The 18,036-nt window shown below is 37.8% G+C and overlaps 1 protein-coding gene across 3 annotated transcripts in view; it reads left to right on the top strand.

Annotated features, from left to right (window-relative positions):
* Positions 1-18,036, top strand: part of XKR9 (XK related 9) — a 59,453-nt gene that overhangs the window by 1,861 nt on the left and 39,556 nt on the right. For 2 of the 3 annotated variants that reach the window (XM_029924042.1, XM_029924043.1), the window contains 2 exons: positions 3,092-3,172; positions 15,911-16,454. In XM_029924042.1, coding sequence (XP_029779902.1) covers positions 16,183-16,454 — 272 coding nt within the window. In that variant the 5' untranslated portion in view covers positions 3,092-3,172; positions 15,911-16,182. The remainder of the gene's footprint in view (positions 1-3,091; positions 3,173-15,910; positions 16,455-18,036) is intronic. The other variant, XM_029924044.1, reaches the window with a different exon arrangement.

Genomic DNA, 18,036 nt, shown 5'->3' on the forward strand with positions numbered 1-18,036 from the left:
CTATTTTTTATGTCCGTTTTACAAATGAAAAACGCAGACTTGGAGACTTGCCCACGTGACAGCTATGTGAACCTTGCTCAGCGTCGGCAACTTTGTCCCTAGCTGCTTTGACCCTATCTTGTCAGGTTCTAGGAGCTTGGCACTGCCTCCGGTGGTGCCGTGCTCCTCCTGCCCAGACTTCTTGGTGGGCTATGAGGAGTTTTGTGCTCAAGTCATAAGGGAGTTATTTTCCCCTTTTTAATGTCTTCGGCATTAACTATCCCAGTATTATCCACCGCTACCTGTTTTAAAAAAATCGAGTTACAAGTTACTGAAAAGGAAATGCACAGATCCTATGATCTTTTTCCTTTTAAAGTTTTTTAATGTTTTATTTATTTTTGAAAGAGAGAGACAGCGTGAGCAGAGGAGGGTCAGAGAGAGAGAGAGGGAGGCACAGAATCTGAAGACAGGCTCCAGGCTCTGAGCTGTTAGCACAGAGCCCGACGCGGGGTTCAAAACCACAAACCATGAGATCATGTCTTGAGCTGAAGCTGGATGCTCAACCGACTGAGCCACCCAGGCTCCCCCTCTATGATCTTTTATTGAGTTATGACAATTGTATGTAAGCACCACCTCAAAAGAGAGATAGACCATCTCCACTGTCCCAGCCCACTTCTTTTCAAAACAAATGAGAAACTGACACTAGATGCTTGTGGTTCTAATATTTAGGAAACACAGTTTAACTTTTTTTTTTCTTGCGGGTATTTTTAAAGAAAAGACTGCTATTAATTTGTACACTATTTATTTTACAAATCATTAGTTTAATATTACAGATTTCTTGAAAGACACATGTATTATGTGTGAACATTTTTTTGCCTTGTATCTCATAGATGTACTTTTAATGGAAAAGTGTTTCAAAAACCTTTGCTGAAATAATGTAAATTATCCCGTTTGAAATAGGAAAGCAGGCAATATACCCTTTAAAAAATGTTTGGAAGAACCATCAAAATTCCCCACATCAGGCATTTATTTTCAACTCCCCAATTTTATTTATTTGTAGCCATCATTTAATGGCTGTTCAGTCAGGAAGCTACTTCCATTTTCCTTTTTTAAAAACCCTGAGCCAGAAAGTCAGCAAACTTTTGAGAAGATTGTGGAACTGTGATTTCTGGGACTTGTGGGCAGTACCACTCTTCTATCCCTTGACTTTTTGTTTTAAGTTAGAATTTCCTTTGTGGGTTCCATCTCATTTAATCCATTGCCAAGCTCTTCATTTGGCAGACAAAGCAATGGACCCAACAAATAATTTAAAAGTTAAGTGACTTGATTTGAGACATTAGACACCAGCAGAAGAGGAGGAACAGAGGTTGGGTAGTGAACTTAGTTTAGACAAATTGAAATTAGGATGATTGTGGGATATCCTGGTAAATAAATATACAGACAGTTGGACATATGCGTTGAGCTCAGCACAGTTTTAGGCTGCTGATACAAAAGTGTCTTTGTGAATATGTTTAGAAATGTGACTTGAAGTTAAAGCTCTTCTTTAAGAAATAAGAGGAAAGATTTGATATTTTGTTCAGTTACATTTACAATCATTTATCATCTGCCAACAACGTGCAACGTATTGTTGTAGACATATGAGTCTGGCGCCTTAGCCTGCTCGGCCATCCTGACACCTGTAGACATATGAGACATGTGTTAAAAATGATAGTTGGCTTTCTAGAGGCTTATAACCAGGAAGGAGACCTACGTTATCTTATTTTAAAGTGCATGTGGGTAAATCCTAGAGAAGTATAGTTGAAGTAATAGGGTTGCAAGGGGGAAGGGTGCGGAGGACCAGCCCACGCACCCCAGTCGAATGGTCCCCGTGTAGGTGGTTCGTGTTGGTGAAATATCTATAGGAAGGAAGACAACGTGAATGGTGGTAAAACCACACTTTACTAAGAAAGTCAGTGTCTTTTATGCCATAGGGGTTTACATATTTTTTTTTCTCTCTTTAATGATTACAAAGCTTATGGTCCTTGAGAGAGTAAAAACATGCTCTGGGAAGGATCATTTTTTTTTTTTATCACAAAAGAAAGAACAGTCATGAGAACAGAAGTAAAATAAAACAGGAATGAGGCAGTCTGTCTCTCAAAGATTTTTCTTTTCTTCAAGGCCCTTTAGCAGCTATGTCTGGGCAAGACGCTTATCTATCATTCAAGGGGTTAATTTTAGACAGAGGATTGTGTTTGCCCCAACAGCAGACAATGAGCTGGGAACAGAAATAATGTAAGGGAAAGCAGGTGCCACTAACTGACCCAAGTTGATTCAAAACTTAAAGGTATTTGCCTTTTTTGCTTTTGCAAAGCAACGAGAAAAATCATAGACAGGTTAAATAGAAGCCACATATGCAGCCCAGGAGGTCAAATGTTGCTTCACAGTCTTTCGACTTGTTCCACAACTTCCCAAATTTTTTTCTCCTGCGCCCCTGAGGCATAGCCATCAACGGCCTACTAGGCCCCAACTGGGAGAATCAGATTAATTGGAAAGATCTGGGAAGGCTTAAAGGTGGTAGGGTTTTCAACTGATTCTTAAAGGCCTGGTAGAACTTGATCAAGTACATGGAGGTAGGAATGGTATTCTAGACAGTAAATATTGTTGAGAAAAGGCATGGAAATAGAAGAACTGTGGTATTTATTTGGGGAAGAGAAACCAAAAATCGTATGTCTTAGGGCATAGGGTTTGAGAAGGTATATAGCTTGAAAAAAGGTAGATGGTACTAAGTTAAAAATACTTTGTAAATCTCTTTATCAGAGTACTTCAAATTTAAGAATTTCTCTTCTTTTCAAATACTTGTTATCTACTTGGGTATGCTGGGAAGCAAATTGTATTTTCTTAAAACTTAAATTTTGAAAACAGTAAAACTTTGTAACCTAGGCAACTTATAAAAGGGCCATGTTGTTCCTTCTCTCCATGTGATAGCTATAAAAGGGTGTACTGTAGTCACAATGACATAAACTCTGTTATCACTATATGAGAAAATCCCATATATGAGTAACAGATGATTTCAGTTTCATTTTAGTATGCGATCCTAAAGGTTTATGTGCCATTTAGTGATACTTGTTTTCAGTGAAGAAGAAATAAAAGATGCCAAGGATGAAGATTTTCCAGAAGGGACTTTGAGTTAAAGAAGGCTTTTTATACTTGACAAGTAAGTCTGTAGTTTATGTGTGTTGAATTTGGTTGAGAAACGAAAGTTTGCTAGTTTTTCCTTCTTCAGATATCTGTCTTACTGCAAAGAGATCACATACAGTGAGCAAAGGTTATTTATTCTGGCTGGCAGCCAGTTCGCCACATAGCTGGGTGGATCTCTGAGTGAAATTGTATTGAAACTGTCTTGTTAAGTCAGCAAGTATCAGAAATTCTCAATGAAGTCAAATTTTGTAGGTTGTATTATTTCTTCTAAGGTGATACATGGAACAGTGAATATACTGTAGGGATAGATAGGAACCATCTTCCTAAAATTTATACAACTATGTGGTCATTGAAAGAGTTGTAGACCTTCTTTATGAGAGCTGCTGTATTTATTTCCTTGCTATGTAGTTGGCATTGTGTTCTGCCTGACTAAATTAGGAATATAGAAGTTGCCATGTCAGCTCAGTCTATTGAGTCTGATGTTTTGCCAGTAACTTAGAAATTATTTTTGTTACATAGCAAAATTTGTTTCAAAATTGCAAGAGATTTCCATATCCATGCCAGGTAATGGAAGCTCTCTTTGTGGGGATCATGATTAAGAAATGTATGCATGGAGTGCTTAGGTATTATAGTCTGTAATGTTAAGGAAATTATTGACATTAAAATCAGTTTACTCATTAGAGATAACTCACCTAAATACCCAACATCTCTAAGTCTCATAATTCTGGCCAATAATACCCTTCTCCTAGAGATTTGTGAGGATTAAATAAAATGTATGTAAATCACTTCACACATAGTAAATCGTCAGCAATGGAAGCTATTGTTACTGTTATCTGTTCTTCCATTATATCTGTGATGTTCTTTTTCTCTAAATATTGTAGCTTAAGAAATTTCATTTTTAAAGTTAAAAATAAACCATGATCCAACAATTGCACTACTAGGTATTTACCCAAAATGGATACAAACGTATTGATTGGAAGGGGCACATGCACCCTGATGTTCATAGCAGCACTATCAACAAAAGCCAAATTAGGGAAAGAACCCAAAGGTCAATTGACTGATGCCTGGATAAAGACAATGTGTATATCTATACAATGGAATGTTACTCAGCCATCAAAATCAATGAAATCTTGCCATTTGCAATGATGTGGTTGGAGCTAGAGTGTATTACGCTATGAGAAATAGGTCAGACAAAGAGAAATACCATAAGATTTCATTCATATATGGAATTTAAGAAACAAAACAGATGAACATGGGGCGGGGAAAAAGGAGGAGGCAAATCATAAAATACTCTTAATGACAGAGAACAAACTAAGGGTTGCTGGAGGGGAGGTGATCAGTATGAAGGAGGGCACTTGTGATTAAGGAGCACTGGGTGTTTTACGTAAGTGATGTATCACTAAATTCTACTCCTAAAACTGATGTTATACTATATATTAACTAACTAGAATTTAAATAAAAACTTACAAAAAATTGTATTTTTTAGAATGATGTTAGAATAGGGCTTAGATGTACATCAAATACATCCAGTGTGACCGGTAAGGAATTTGCCAATTTTTGTGGAACTTTTGTTTTGGGAAGATATATTTGAAATCTAGCACATTAGATTTTCAAACTAGCTATTCTTTTCCACTGGAAAACTTTCCTGCATGGTATCCATATGACTAATTTCATTACTCATCAGCCACCTTCTCAGAGAGGTGGCCTGTCCTGACCATTCTAATTAAATTGCCACTCAGATGAACCTATTTCTACTCCCAACTCCTAGAGATATATTTTTTCCATAATACATATCACCTTCCAATATAATATTTAATTCACTTACTATTTTTATTGTTAATTGAGTGTCTTTCTCTGCTAGGATGTAAGTTCCACAAGGGCAGGGATTGTTGTCTCTTTTGTCACTTACTATATTCCCCAAAGCCTAAAGTAGCACATGGTAGGTTCTAAGTAAGTATTTAATTCAGTTCTTCCGATTAAATCTCACCCTCCTAAACTCCATGTTTATGTTGGGCGTGATGTCTTTCATTTTAAGATAAGAAGCATACTGCAGGGAAATTTAGGGCTTGCTAGATAGGGAAAAGTCAGATTTTAAAATTATTCTTTTCTATCTTGTTGGCCATAGCCTTCTTTATTTCCCGTAAGAAGAGTGAAATACCTTTTAATATAATTTTGAAGACTTTTAAACAAAATACTTATAAGTGGTAAAATGACAAGACACTATGAATATTAGGTTGTTTGTGTTTTTAGGACCACTGTCCCCTCCTGGTTTTTAAACTAATAAATGTTCTTTGTGGAACATTGTCAGATGTTAGTCTATTCAAGCTGCCATAACAGAACAGGACAGACTATGTGGCTTAAACAACAGAAATTAATTTTTTTTTACAGTTTTGTAGTTCAGAAGTCCAATATCAAGGTGCCAGCAGGATTGGTTTCTTGTGAGTCCTCTTTTTTTTTTTTTGGTTGCAAATGACTGCCTTCTTGCTGTGTCCTCCCTCACGTGAGTGTTTGGGTGGTGGAAGATAGGTCTCTGTTGTCACTTCATTGAGAAAAATTCTTTTTAACGTTTTATTTTATGGTTTAAAGAAGATTTTTTAATGTTTGTTTATTTTGGAGAGAGACAGACAGAGCACGAGAAGGGAGGGGCAGAGAGAGAGGGAGACACAGAATTTGAAGCAGGCTCCAGGCTGTGACCCATCAGCATAGAGTCTGACATGGGGCTTGAACCCATGAACCATGAAATCATGACCTGAGCTGGAGTTGGATGCTCAACCAACTGAACCACTCAGGCGCCCCACATTTTATTTTATGTTTTTAGAGAAGGAGAGAGAGAGCGTGAGCAGGGGAGGGGCAGAGAAACAGGGAGACACAGAATCTGAAGGAGGCTCCAGGCTCTGAGATGTCAGCACAGAGCCTGATGCAGGGCTTGAACCCACAAATGTGAGATCATGAACTGGTCTAAAGTCTGACATTCAACCAACTGAGCCACCCAGGCACCTCTGTCACTTCATTTTATAACGACGTCAGTCCTATCAGATTAAGGCTCTGTCATTATTCATTTTAACCTCAATTACTTCCTTAGAAGCCTATCTCTAAATACAGTTGCACTGGTGGTTAGTACTTCAATGTAAGCACTCTGGAGGGAAACAATTTAGTTCATACATATAGAAAAGAATGAAGAAGAAAAGGAAATTCATCTATAATGTCATTAATTCCCCAGATAAAACTACCATTAACATTTTTGTATCCCTCCAGTCATATTTCCTTTGTATTTTCACACCCTTGCAATCATACTATAGTATTTGTTTTTACTTAACATTCTTGAAAGTGAAGTCAAAGATTCCAAACTCAGATAGGGATCAGACAGACAGGCAAGGTAATAATAATGACCAACAGTTATTGAGCTCTAACTGTATGTTGAGTACTTTTCTAGAGGTTTATGTGTAATATATGTATTATCTTTCTTGGTCTTCACAACAATCCTGTGAGGTATATGCCATTATTACTTCCATATTTCAGGTGGAAGAAAATAAGGCATAGGGAGGTAAAAACATATTTAAGAACACACAGCTAGTAGGTATCTGTATTAGCATTTGAGACCCAGCTCCTGAAATGACTGAAGGTGGGTGGCTGGCTACTGTGGTGAACTTGAGAGAGCATGCCCCATCTAGAAGGCATCCGCTATTAATGAAGGAATGTTAGTCTAGTGTAACAAATCATTCAGTTTTTTGATAGCAGTGAAAAATCTGGATTTTTATATGAAATGTTGGTAAGTAGGAAAATTTTAAAAAAACAACACTGTTGACTCAATTTTTTTTCCTTTTTCTTTTGTAGTTTTGAGACATTTTATTATAAAAACCTGGCACTCTTAAAATTTATTGCACATGGGACCCTGAGTAGCTTAGTCTGATGAGTGTCTGACTGTTGGGAGCTATCTAGGGGGAAGCGACCTTGCAAACTTGCCGTACCCTCACCAGGAATTTTCACTCTATGGTGAGTTCAGATAGCTCCCAACATCTCCCCCTCTTCTATTTTTTAAATGAAGAGTATGTAATTTCACATTAATTCTGTGAAAGCTTTGATTGACGAAGCGACAAAAGCAAGGCAAAAGGCATAAGATGAACACCAATGTACTGGCCACAATGCCAATATTTGTCAGGAGTGAGACCAGTCCCTTCGACCTTAAAAAATTTTGTAGTCCCTGAAGGAAGGAGGCTGCAACCTGGGAGGGAGAAATGAAAGCGGAAGAGGCATTGATGGCCTGAATTTGTTCGTAAAGGGACTGTGAGAGCAGAATTGATCTCCTGCACTACCTGTAATCCATAATCATCATACTGGGGAAGGGTTAGTTTAGCAGAATCTTCCATTGAAAGTGCCCAGCTCTTATAAATGGGGCCCAGATTAGAGGCAATTAATATCAACATAACATCCTATCCATAAAAGAAGGTGAGTGTGATTACTTTTGCTGTTTCCCCAGCTTTCTGGGGCAACATTTGCCAATTCTATGGCAAAGAGCAAGGACAGTTTAACTCATTGGACCGGTGACTCCTCAAACTTCTGCCATGTGTAGACCAGCCAGCATCTGGGGCATAGCTGGAGCAGGGCTGGAGATCTCAGGAGCCAGAGTCTTTTTGAGGGTCAGTTTAAGCTGGTTGACTAGATCTGGGTCACTTCACCAGGTTGAGGGTTATTCTGAGTTGGCCTACTTAACTCCAGAGTGATGCCTGAAACTTTAATAAGGGCTGAATTCTTTGTTTAGTTGTATATCTATGAAGTCCACCTCTAAGTTTTTGAAAGGGGTACCCTCATCCTTTAAATATAACAAGCACAGAAGATTGTATATAAATGAAATACCGTAACAATTTTCTTTGAAGTTTACCTCAAGTTGTCTAATTTAGGCAAACAGCAAACATTCAGACAATCAGAACTAGAATTTAACATCTATAATGGTGCGTTGTTGAAACATAGTTTTCTCTCTAAAAAACCTCCATTTTCAGAGATAGCTAAATTGAGACCAATGCATTTGTGGAACGAGTTCAGTCTTAACAACCCTGGCCTAATTATTTACATAAGCTCAGCAAGACTAGCAATTGTTCATGAGATTCTTTTAAAGTTTGCTTTGCTGGGTCATTTTATAAGGAATTTCCAGGTTGAACTTCTGGTAGCCTCTCCAGGCCAGAAGCCAAGCCAAACACTTTTCATCATACAGGCCTGCAATACCTGGTGATTTGGGTAAATTTCTCCTCACAAGGTTCCCAAGATGTGCTGAGGTTCCTGCACCTGCCAGGAAGTGACCTTCTTTACTCACCTGGGGAGGCTGCTGTGAGCAAGGTATCCAGCCAACATTTCCACAAGGCTTTATGGCTCCATGTTTCATAAAGTCAACCATAGTTCCTTAAAGCTGTCAGGTCATCTCTGAGTCTATGCATGACTCTCAAATAGGACATTCCAGTCAAAGCTTTGGTAAAATAACCAGTATTTCCAATGGTGTCCTGCTAGAAAATGAACAAATTCTTATTGAACGTATGCAAACAATTGTAATTGCCACAAAAGAAAGAATGCTCACTGGGAGTTTTGAATTTTAGAGGGTTTAGGTAGAGAGAAAAGATAAATGCTTCAGATTACAAACAAATACTTTATGACATTTCTGTATAGCATAGATGTCCTAAGAAAAATTTTTTCTTAATCTGAATAAGTAAACATTAGAGAACCAGCAATATTTCCAACAAGAGTCACAAAACTATAATTTTTATCGGTTCATTTAGTCCTGTGTTCCTAATTCTTGTTCAGCTTGAATGCAGCTTTTAGCTCTGGAAATTTCTACCCATTTTAGTATTCATCTAAAAGATGTCAAATACTGCATTTATCCCAGAAGTCCTTTTTACAACTTTCCTTGAGGAAGAAACATGTTCTGTGACAAAATCTCAGAAATGGACATTGTTAAAGATCTGTCAAGAGTTCATTATGATGCACTTTGACAAAGAAATTTAGTGACACTTAACACTTTTAGTAATCTGAGTATTAAGTAATGACCTTATACCAAAACATTAAAACTTTAGGAATTGCCTATATATTTGAGCAGTTGAAGCATTTACCCATGCAATACAACCTAAGGTGTATCATTGTACAACAGTGCTTTTTCATGTAACGTGGCATCCTAAAAAAAAAGGCCTAATTGGTCAAAAGACTTTTTTACCATTTAAATACTGGGAAATTTGTTAAAACCCTAGGAAGTTATAAACATATCCTAATTAGATTACAGTTTATCTCAAATCTCAAAATTCCATTTACTAAACCAAAGTGGCAATAAAAGATCCCAAAGGCAAATGCATAGCATTATATAATTGTTAGCAAAACCTAACTCCTTCAACATCGAAAAGTTTTAACTAAGCAATCAAAGACAAAGATAAAACCTATAGCTTTGGCCTTCTTGGCAGACAGAAGAGAAACCCTCCATTTACATAGTCTTATAAGAGGAGATCAACAATCCGGGAAGACTTTATCTTTTGAATGGAGAGAAAAGCAGAATTTCAACCCTATACCAAGGTACCTTTAAAATTCCATTCATCTCAACGTCAGTCTATCCTTTTCAATGATTTCCTTTCAGGAACCTTCTACAACTTTCCTTTACCTTTAAACTTTATCCCAAAGCCATTTCTCTCCAAACAACCAGTCTCACATAGGACAAAATTACTTTCTTTTACCCTCGACAAAAATGCATTTTCATTTCTTATATCTTTCTTCCATATCCCCAATTTCCTGTATATAGGGTTGCTTTTCTTATTTTTAACAGTCTTAAGTATACTTAGCAGAATTTTAACTCTTAGGAAACTTCAGTCTCCAATTGAGGACTTAGTAACTAACTGAAAGGTATTTACACCAGAACTTTTTCTTAAATGGTAAAGTTATGAAGCAATTAAGTACAAAGCAGGTTTTTAACAGTTTTAAGTATCCTGTTTTTTTTTTTTACAACAACTCAATAGCAGAAACCTTGCTTTCACTTCTTAATCTCGTTAGATAGCCAATGAATTCAATCTCAATTTATCATGCAAGCGAAACATTAACATTATAGATTAGCCAGAGCTTTTAAGTCTATCTTAAGAATTACCCATGAAAACTATGAGACAGACCAAATTAACCATTACTTTAAGTCATCCCCCCCTTTTTGTTTTTTAACAAACTGGAACAGAGATAACAGGAACTTAACTGACCTTCAGCAAATCCAGGTAGAATACAAGTTTGTTTCTGTCTTTATCTCAAACCAACAAACACAAATTAATTTAAACACTGAATAAGTTTTACTTGAGCCCACATAAGACACTTTGTTTCCCATAGTTAATTATGACCTGGAAATTTGGCGCAAAAATCTGACTTCTGTGGTCTTGTGTTCCTTACCACCTAGGGCAGAGGGAGGAGCTGGTGTTGCCTGAGGCCTGGGTCAGTTATGCAGGCTGGACCTTCCCAGCCAGGTGGTGCAGAAAAAGAATGGGGCAAAGGAGGGCAAGAGGAGAGGCGCCTGCAGGAGGCAGAGAAAGAGAATTTCCAGTTAAAAAAAATTTTTCCCCCCAGCTCAGACAGAGGAGCAGACTTCAGGTTTCTTCTGTTTTGTTTTAACCAGCAAAATTAAGCAGTCCATGTCAGTCCAGAGAAGACAGGGAACCTTCCCTGAAACAAAATCATTTTCAGCAGCTGCTTGGGAATATTCCCTTAAAGTCTCCGTCCTGATGTAGACTAACTACAGTTGGCTCCAATTATAGCCATTAACCTGGGAAATGAATGAGGGAGAAGCCCTCACATCTACTAGGCAGAGGAACAGAGAGTGTTAGTGTCCCCTTTAGTCTGATTTTATCTCAGACAGACCAATGAGGTATCTTTCTTTGTAGAGTCCCAACCCCATAAAGTCCCCGTGAGGTGGTGTTGCAGACGGACAAAAGGGTAGGGATGCCTCCTCATTAGAGGAGTCAGATGCTCTTCTGGCCCTGTCCCGAAGGAGCTTAGGTGATGCTTAGCCGTAGCAGTCTCAGCTTTGTGACTTACAATCGGAAACTATTCTGATGTTGATATAGACTGTATGCCGTTCACCACGGAATCGCAGATAGGCTGATTCAGACTCCATAGGCTTTTGGGGACCTTAAAGGTGTCCACCTGTGGAGCCACAGAATCAAACTCAGCAGGCAAGCCAGACTGAGCCGCACATTCACACTCTCACACACACCAGAGATTATTATGTTCCCTCCCATAGAATGACAATGACAACTGGACAAAAACAGGTACAGAAGTGACCGCAAAACAGGCGTTTACAGTTTATTAAAGGGCCGACTGATGTCTCGGTGCAGCCCTGGGGTGGGAAGTAACATGGTGTTCAGTCTTCTACTTAATGCCCCAGACAAAAGCACATGTGCATTTAGAGTTCAGCTGATAAACTGGCTTACCTCCAGAGGTTCAGACAGGTGACTCTCACAGATTACTGGTGCCATTTTCAGGGTGGCAGGGAAGACAAGGGTGTCTTCCTGGCTCCCAAGACCTAGATGTTCCTGGAAGTGCACTTTGCTGTTACTAAACCTCTGCAGTTAGTTTTAAGAGAAAAATGACGCAGTCATGTGGGTAGCTGTTCATATACCTGTGTCCAAATATCAGTGTAAGGAAATTGATCTGGATGCCCTTGATTTTTAGTCACCACTTGTCATAGAGCCCAGCAGACTGAGGGGTCAAAGGTGCCCCTTGGGTGCCCATCCGGTTCCAAAAGTTGGCCACTCCAATTCCCAGAGAGTCCATAACCTTCCCCTAGAAAATTTAATCCCATATTTGTGCACTTTTTCAGGTGAATAGATGGCTTCGAAGTTACTGAGAAAACACTTTAGAGGCATATAGGTTCTTGATCCTGAGCTGCCCATTGGACCAAGAAAATGTAACAAAATGCTAGGACACGAACAGAGACAAGACAACCAGACAAAAATGGAACATATATGATAGACACAAATAATAGACCACTGAACATTGAACACAGAACAAGTGGTTGGGGTGATCAGGCCCAACCCAGACGGTCTGAAGACCAGATGGCCCAAAGGCCCAGATGGTCAGAAGACCCTCCCAGACCAATGTCTTGGCTGGGACAGATGGTGAGGTCTCAGGCTTGTCAGCCACCTCTGACCCAACCTACAAATGGTTGTGACCAGCACAAATCTTACCTCTGGAGGTGATGGGAAAATGAGCTTAAACCAATCTCCAAAACTGCAGCCCTATGTTAGGGCCTGACTGATAGGAATTTCTCCTCTTGGGATCTTGCTGGGGCCTCCAAAATGTTAGACCTTTCCCTCCTGAAGCGAGTCACTGAGAGTGAAACCCACAGACACAGACGGAGATGGTGTATGGGTTTATTTTAGTTCGGCTGAAGGGCCCCTCCCAGGTGGTGGCAGGTCCTCAGGAGAGAGTACTGCCAAGCAGGAGCTCAGGGTCTTTAAGGGCTTTGGCGAGACAAAATAAGTCATCATTTAGTTAGCCAATCATAATTTACAGCATTTTATAGTGGTCAATCAAATTTTGGCACACAAACGTAAGATTTGGTAGAGACCTATCAATTTTAGAGTTCTTTGTCTTAGGAGAAATTTGAAGTGGCCAATCATAGGTCTGAAGGGGAGGCGAAGCAGGTGCACAGAAGCGAGAACTTTGCAGTTAAAGGGTGGGATCTAGCAAGAGTATCTTAGAAAACAAGTTAACCTTTAAATTATAATTTACGGGTTACATCTTAGGACTCCCAGAGCTCAATTTTCCAACCCTTGATTGTTCAAGCAGAAGGGCTGGAGAGTGAAACAATGGTTGGTAATTTTTCATTAGGGTCAGTTTGACCCGAGGAGGGTCTTACAAGACCAATAAGGTCTTCTTCTCTGCCCAGTCTCAACCCCTGTGAGGCAGTGTCACAAAGACAAAGGGGTAGGGGTGCCCCTTCTAATGAGGAGATCAGTCAGATGCTCGTCTGGCCGTGTCCCGAAGGAACTTAGGTGACACTTAGCCATAGCGGTCTTAGCTTTGTGACTGACAATCGGAAACTATTCTGATGCCGTCATAGACTATGCCATTCACCACAGAATCACAGATGGGCCCACTCAGACTCTGTGGGCATTTGGGGACTTTAAGGGTGCCCACTCATGGAGCCACAGAATCGAACTCGGGAGGCAAGCCAGGCTGAGCTGGGTTCTGCAAAAGTTACAATTCTAGTAGTAATGATTATCATAAAAAAATTAGCTACAGGCACTCATGTTGTCATAGGTTTGTTTTTGTTTTTGTTTTTTACAAAACCTCAGGTTTAGCCTTAGGGAAGCGACCTTTAACCAGGAGGCAAACAGCATTGTTTAGTAAAGGTCAGTTTTTTATGAGTAAGGGTCATTAGGCTGTTTATAACTCTAAGATAAAGTTGCCAGAAAAACAGATTTTCAGGAGACACAATGCCTGCTCTCACAATCCCAAGATGATTGATATATTTCTTTGCAGTAATGACTTTTACAAAGGCGTTCAGGCCCAGAAGGTAGTCAGTTATCAGTTAATTGTTTAGGGGAAAATTATATGTTGCATTAGAGTGTATATAGTTTACTCATCTTTTCCCTGAACAGGTGCAGTCATGCCTCAGGGACAGGGCAGGGGGACAGGCTGCTCCTGATGCTAATCAGCAAAGCACTCTGAGGTTTGGTGCCCAAGTAGAAATGAAAAGTTTCAAGAGGGTAGATGTTGGGAGCTGTCTGGGGGCAAAAGACCATGCAAACTTGCCATACCCTCACCAGGAATTTTCACTCTACTGGTGAGTTCAGATAGCTCCCAACATCTGACTCTTGATTTTGGCTTAGGTCATAATCCCAGGATCAAGGCCCTTCATCAGGCGTCATACTAAACGTGGAGCCTGCTTGGGATTTCCTCTCTCTATCCCTCTGCCCCTCTCCTCTGCTTTCTCTCTCTTTGTCTCTCTGAAATTAAAAATATTCGTTGCATAGTTACTTCGTTTTTTTAGCTTGACCTGGTAGTAAATCTTTGGCTTCATTTATTTTGGCTGCTATATGAGGAGATCCTCTCTTGTCTAGGTGATTTAAAATCATAATTCATTGATGAGCATCTCCTATTTACTTTTATTGGCAGTAGAGCTTATGCCTTCTATTTATTTTTTATTTATTATTATTATTATTATTATTATTAGCTTATGCCTGCTATTAGTGCTGCTTCTCATTTTGTCATTTTGGGTTCAAACCCACCTCTGTAATAGCGACCACAGGAGGCAGATTGTGGTAGACTTTGAAAAACTTGTTTTGCTTTAGGCTGCCTATGGTTCATGGCTTGCCAAATTCTAACAGCCTGCAGTCCTGCAGCAGTAATGGTCAGTCTCTTTGCTGCCACAGTACTGACTCTGGCTCGACTCCCGTGCATCTACCAAGAGGTTTATCCCAGCCTAGGGGGGATATTCAATGCATCACTGGCGGGTACAAAGGGCCCAGACCCCGCCCCCCCCCCCAGGAAATGTGGGCACAACTGCCAAGTCGGATCAATCTTGTCTGTGGATTGTATTCGGCCCACATTTATATAATAGGGGTCATAATTATAGTACCTATCTACTAAATTTGATGTAAGAATTAAATGGGGGTGTTTTATGTATAAGATTTAGCTTAATGCCTGGCACATAAGGCTAAGTAAATGTTAGCTAACATTAGTAGCATAAACATTTTCTCCAGTCATTCAAATTCTTTAAATGTATCATTTACTATTATTTTTAGTTTAAGAGATTGTGTGAGTACCCATGTACCCATTATGTATGGGTACATGTTTGTTGTAAAAAACTCTAACAATATGAAGCATAATTAATTGCAGGATTGAAGTTGCTTTTACTTTCTACTCCCAACTTCCTTTTTCATTCCATATATAATTCACAACCATGAATGCTATATTTATCCTTCTGGCACTTGCTTTTTCCACTTAACACATCTAGGAGATCTTCTGAAGGCCATTTATACAAAGTTGCTTCATTCTTTTTAAAAGTTGTGTAGTATATTCTTTACTTTGGATGTACATTAATTTATTGAACTAGTTCTCTTGTCATTAGATAGTTTTCAACTTTTTGCTGTTATAAAAACAGGTTTGACAAAGACCATATATCTTTGTGCACATTTGTGACTATTTCCCTAGGCTTGATTCTTAGAATTGCTGAATCAAAACCATATACAGTTAACTATAAAGAACAAACTGATTGTTACCAGAGGGGAGGTGGGTGGGGGGATTAAGAAGTGAATTTGTGGTGACGAGCACTGGGTGATGTACAGAATAGTCGAATCACTATATTGTACACTTGAAACTAATATAACACCGTGTGTTAACTAATGAATTAAGATAAAATTTAAAAAACCTATTAAAATTTTTCATAGGTGTTGTACCTTTGCTAAATATTTTATGGTAGCTTTGCAATGTTGTGTTTTGTGAATCTACCATTATTTACCAATTTTTTATATTGACACATTTAGATTGTTTCTAATTTTTTGACACTTAAATTGACCTATGATAAATATCTTTGTTAGTAGTTTTTTTTAAAAAGGTAAGTAGTCTAATGGGAAGTTTTCAGCTAATATTTCTTAGACTTTACTTTATCAATGCTATTATAAGAACTATATTTAGTGGTAATATATTATTTTTAGAAAAAGTACACATTTGAAAAAGTGATGATCTAGGGTTTTTAATAGTATTCTCAAGAGTTTTAGAATCTTTTATATGTGTTTCATTTTAGGTATTGTCATCTGTAACGAAGATCATTGAGAAACAGAAAATTGAATGAAGACTTTTAACATTGGACCTGGATAGGAGATTTAGAAAAGAAAATTAAAATTAGTCAGTTTGGTTTTAGGGTTCTGATCTCACAATATTTATTCTTTCCTCTGAATATATTCAAGGAGTAGCAATTAAAACTCATTGCTATCCTAATGGACACAAATATTTGTTCTTTTGTGTGTATGTGTGTGAGATAAAAAAGTAGATAACCAAGAGCTATAGTAATTCATAATGAAATACACTAAATTGAATTTTATGATGTCAGTTCTTGGCATTGTAATCTATATAACTGATTTAATTGTGGACATCTGGGTATCTGTCAGGTTTTTCTATGAAGGACAAAATGTTTTTGGTATTTTAATAGTAAGCTTTATGTTCTTTGGAACACTTGTGGTACAGTGTTTTAGTTATTCTTGGTTCAAGGCCGATTTAAAGAAAGCAGGCCAAGAAAGTCAGCATTGTTTTCTTCTACTTCATTGCTTGCAAGGAGGAGTTTTTACAAGGTGAGCATACACTTTTGATCATTAACTCTATTTTTCTTTTGTCAAGATAGAAACTACCTTTCTGTGTTTGGGTAGTCAAATGTACAAACATCCCCTGTTTGCATGTAGCACAAAGGTTACTTGCTCCTTACTATCAGTGCTTATGTGAGTCATTGCTATACTGTTAGAATTTTCCAAGTTCATTAATAGGATGTTTTAATTTACCTAATTAAGTTACTTTTTCTGATACGTATTCACTTATTATAGGTGGGAAATGACTCTGTGGCTTGTGAATCTTTTATCTTCTATTTTATATTCCAAGCCTGATTATGTACATATAGATTATCACTTGCAGCTCTGATAGAGCACTTAATTTTTTAGGTTACTTATGCCATCGATTTAACTAAATGAAATTTTTACTGATATAATGCATAGCCATTTACAGAACTAAAAGAACCCTTAAGAATCATCTTGCTTAAAACCTTATTTTATGGTTAAGGAAATTAGGATCTAAATAGGTCCTGAGAATTCTGTGATTTTTTCATATGTCTAATTTCATCTGACCTTTTCATTATTGAGGAACTTAATTCTGTTAAAAGTAATATATATGTTATCAGTAAAGAGAAAAATTAAAGATAGATGTTAAGGCAATAGTTTTAATTGTTTTGTTACAGTTAGATTTTGAATTTGGGCTATTTTAATAGCTATCTATCTGGAGAGATATTTCAGTGGCTCTAGATTTCTAGTGAGTTATTTTGTCTCTGCATATTATATTTTCTTGGTTTCTATTGTTGCTATTCAGAAATTAAATGCCAGTCTTACTGCTGTTTTTTTTTAAAGTATTTTATCTTCCCCCATCTCCCCCTGCTCTTATGAGTTTTCTTTATATCTTTGTGTTTCTACAATTTATGATATATCTAGGTGTAGATTTCTTTTTCTTTTTCTTGCTTGAGATTTGCTGGTATTCTTCTGTGGATTATTATCCTCCATTAGTTCTGCACAATTCTCAGCCAGTATCTTTTCTAATGTTTTATTACATTTCCTTCTGGGACTCTAAGAAAATATAAATTAGACCTTATACTATCTAACATGATACATGTTCGATGTTTTAAGTTTTTATTTTTTGACTCTCTGTGGTACATTCTGTGAATTTTTTGCATAACTCATTTCTAAAAATTTTACTAGTACTTCCTTTTGCTGTGAGTAAAATGTTATTACATCCAACCACTGAGTTTTAAATTTTGACTATAATTTTTATTTTTAGAAACTCTATTTGGTTCTTTTCAAGTCTGCTATGTCACTTTTTATGATTTCCTGTTCACTGCAGTATTTTCAAACTTCACATTTTTATCTTTAAACATAGTAATTATAGTTGTTTCATTTGTAATTGCAGTGTCTGAAGGCTTTTCAGGTTTGTTTCAACTGGCTCTGCTTCTGCTATTGAGTACGCATATTGCCTTTTTTTTTTCTGTACACCCGGTGACAATGATCATATTCTGGTCATTGCTCTTAAAAAAATTATTTGTGGAGCCTTCACCGAGTCCTCTTTAGAGGCTTTGTGTTTATTCTTAGGAGATGCCTAGAAGTTCCATCAGATGGGATC

The sequence above is a fragment of the Suricata suricatta genome, chromosome 15, assembly GCF_006229205.1.
Source record: "Suricata suricatta isolate VVHF042 chromosome 15, meerkat_22Aug2017_6uvM2_HiC, whole genome shotgun sequence".
NCBI lineage: Eukaryota > Metazoa > Chordata > Mammalia > Carnivora > Herpestidae > Suricata > Suricata suricatta.